Raw genomic sequence first — 2,214 nt, 5'->3', positions numbered from 1 at the left:
GGCCCGCTGGGCGGGGAAGCGGATCCATTCGGTGGAGCCCAGCGGGTGTCTGTTTGGCGATGTCCGAGGCGAACCGCGGCCTCCCTGGAGGGGCTGGCGGCTCCGTGTGCAGGAGGCCCTGCTCAGGTGCAGCCGACATGCGTCAGCGTGTGGCGCCATAGCACTGCCAGTAGCGACGTGTAGCGGCGGCGCGCTGCACGCACGGAGGCGCGTGGGGCAGCCACGCTGCCCGCGCGGCGGAAGAACCTATGCGACGAAACCACAACAAAAAAAAACAACGACACACACGAGGGCCAGCGGCGTCTGGAAGGGCCACCGCGGCTGGTCGTTCACCCCGCGCTCCCACGCCGTCACCGTTGACGCTTTGCTCGAGATCCGCGTTGGCGCCGAGGGCGCGTCAATGTCGGGGCGCGGCCCTGATGCCCCGCCCACGCCTAAGAGGACGAAGGGCAAGAACGAGAAGAGACGGTAGTTTGGCCCGAAGCGCACGCGACGCCGCCCCCCCCCCCCACTCTGCAGCAGAAGCCGGGGCCAACACGCACGCACACACAAAGAACACAAATCGCCGCCGCAAGAACGGGCAACAAAAGCCGTGATACACGGGCTCGTCGCGCAGCCCGGAAGCGGCCGCCCTTTTTTTGGGCCCCGCAGGCCCCGCTCAAGAGAGCGAGTTCTAAAAGTGGAATGGGTGGGGAAATGGGGAAGAAAAAAAGGCGCTGCGTACACGAATGCCTTCCAACGTGGCGTTGTCTGAAAACAAAAACAAAAAAAAAACAACAAAACAAAAAAAAGATCTTCGCTGGTACAAGGAAAGAAGCAAAGTAACAATAAAAAAAAACTCAACACCAAATGCAAAAGTCGCTTCCATACATTCTAGCTTCATGCGGGGACAAGGCCCTCAGATTATTGCGCCGCAGCGGCACTCACGCAGGGAGGCCACAGGCTGTCCATTTTTCGTCGTTGCCGCAGTCCCATGCTTCTAGAGCAGAGACAAACAAAAAATCAAAAAGAAACAAAAAAAACATTCCACTTGCAAGCGCCTTCCCCCCACAGACAGACACCAGGCGACGGAAGTCGCACAACGACATAACACACACACAAAAAAAACACAACCACACACTAAAACTATGCCCCACGGCTGACCCAGCCTTATCACGCCAAAGAGGCGAGGAACAAGCGCATGCAAAGAGAAAAAATTAGGTGGTTCCCCCTTCGCGTCGGCCACAACCAAGCCATACTATCTCAAGAAACAAAAAAACAACAACAACAAACATACGCATGCAAACAAGCGCCCCGGAGCTTTTCCCAAAGCCACACCCTCAGAAAGGCAAACATCGAACAAGAATAAAAGAGACCCTATCAAAATTCAAAATCACTCGGAGCATACAGAGCACCTCCCGCACTCCCATTCATCGGTGCAACACCGATAGCACCTTTTTGCACCACACCTGCACCCACGGACTCCGGCAACCCAGGTGACTTGTCAGCTTCCATGAAGGAACCAAGGCGCACTTCCTCACCTCCAAGGGATTCCGAGGCATTAACCAAATCCTCGGAAAGCAAGATCGGAATCCCGCCCCCACCAGAAAAGCAGCCACACCGGTTAGGTAAAGCATCGGTACAATTCGCAAGACCCACACCACTACCTACAAGCTCATTCTCGCATGTCACTTCCTTACCAGGCCTTTCAGTCCCCACACCGCCTACAAAAAAGGCAGCACCAACTTCTCCACTACGCCCTTCAGAACGCAAGGATCTTGCTAAAGCTTCTGATTTATTTTCCGTCAACGAGTTCAAAACAAAATCAGGAACACTATCACACACATGCACCTCACTAAGTTTACCTTCATCCAAAAAACATCCATAACCCCCCGAGCCGAGCACCGCCTCCGCGGACGCAGGGACGACCTCGGGTGTCACCGGTGCGCCCACGCCCTCCTCGTGCAGTGCGTGCTCCTGCGCCTTCGCGGCTGGATGCGCCTCTTCCGAGCCGAGCACCGCCTCCGCGGACGCAGGGACGACCTCGGGTGTCACCGGTGCGCCCACGCCCTCCTCGTGCAGTGCGTGCTCCTGCGCCTCACGCTGGATGCGCCTCTTCCGAGCCCAGCACCGCCTCCGCGGACGCAGGGACGACCTCGGGTGTCACCGGTGCGCCCACGCCCTCCTCGTGCAGTGCGTGCTCCTGCGCCTCCACGGCTGGATGCGCCTCTTCCG

At 57.8% G+C, this 2,214-nt stretch overlaps 2 protein-coding genes across 2 annotated transcripts, besides 4 other annotated features; both read left to right on the top strand.

Annotated features, from left to right (window-relative positions):
* On the top strand, positions 1-472 carry Tco025E_02967 (uncharacterized protein; the record flags this gene model as incomplete). Its single annotated transcript, XM_029369890.1, has 1 exon — positions 1-472. A coding segment is annotated over one exon (472 nt), but the record flags the coding sequence as incomplete, so codon positions are not given.
* A 281-nt stretch (positions 473-753) lies between these two features.
* Positions 754-791: a microsatellite.
* A 201-nt stretch (positions 792-992) lies between these two features.
* Positions 993-1,022: a microsatellite.
* A 55-nt stretch (positions 1,023-1,077) lies between these two features.
* Positions 1,078-1,120: a microsatellite.
* Positions 1,121-1,248: 128 nt separating this feature from the next.
* Positions 1,249-1,270: a microsatellite.
* A 554-nt stretch (positions 1,271-1,824) lies between these two features.
* Positions 1,825-2,214, top strand: Tco025E_02966 (uncharacterized protein; the record flags this gene model as incomplete). Its single annotated transcript, XM_029369889.1, has 1 exon — positions 1,825-2,214. A coding segment is annotated over one exon (390 nt), but the record flags the coding sequence as incomplete, so codon positions are not given.

This window comes from Trypanosoma conorhini (genome assembly GCF_003719485.1).
Source record: "Trypanosoma conorhini strain 025E chromosome Unknown Tco_14.4_contig_00125, whole genome shotgun sequence".
NCBI lineage: Eukaryota > Euglenozoa > Kinetoplastea > Trypanosomatida > Trypanosomatidae > Trypanosoma > Trypanosoma conorhini.
The sequence above is the reverse complement of the archived record's forward strand: the minus strand, read 5'-3'. Positions and strand labels throughout refer to the sequence as shown.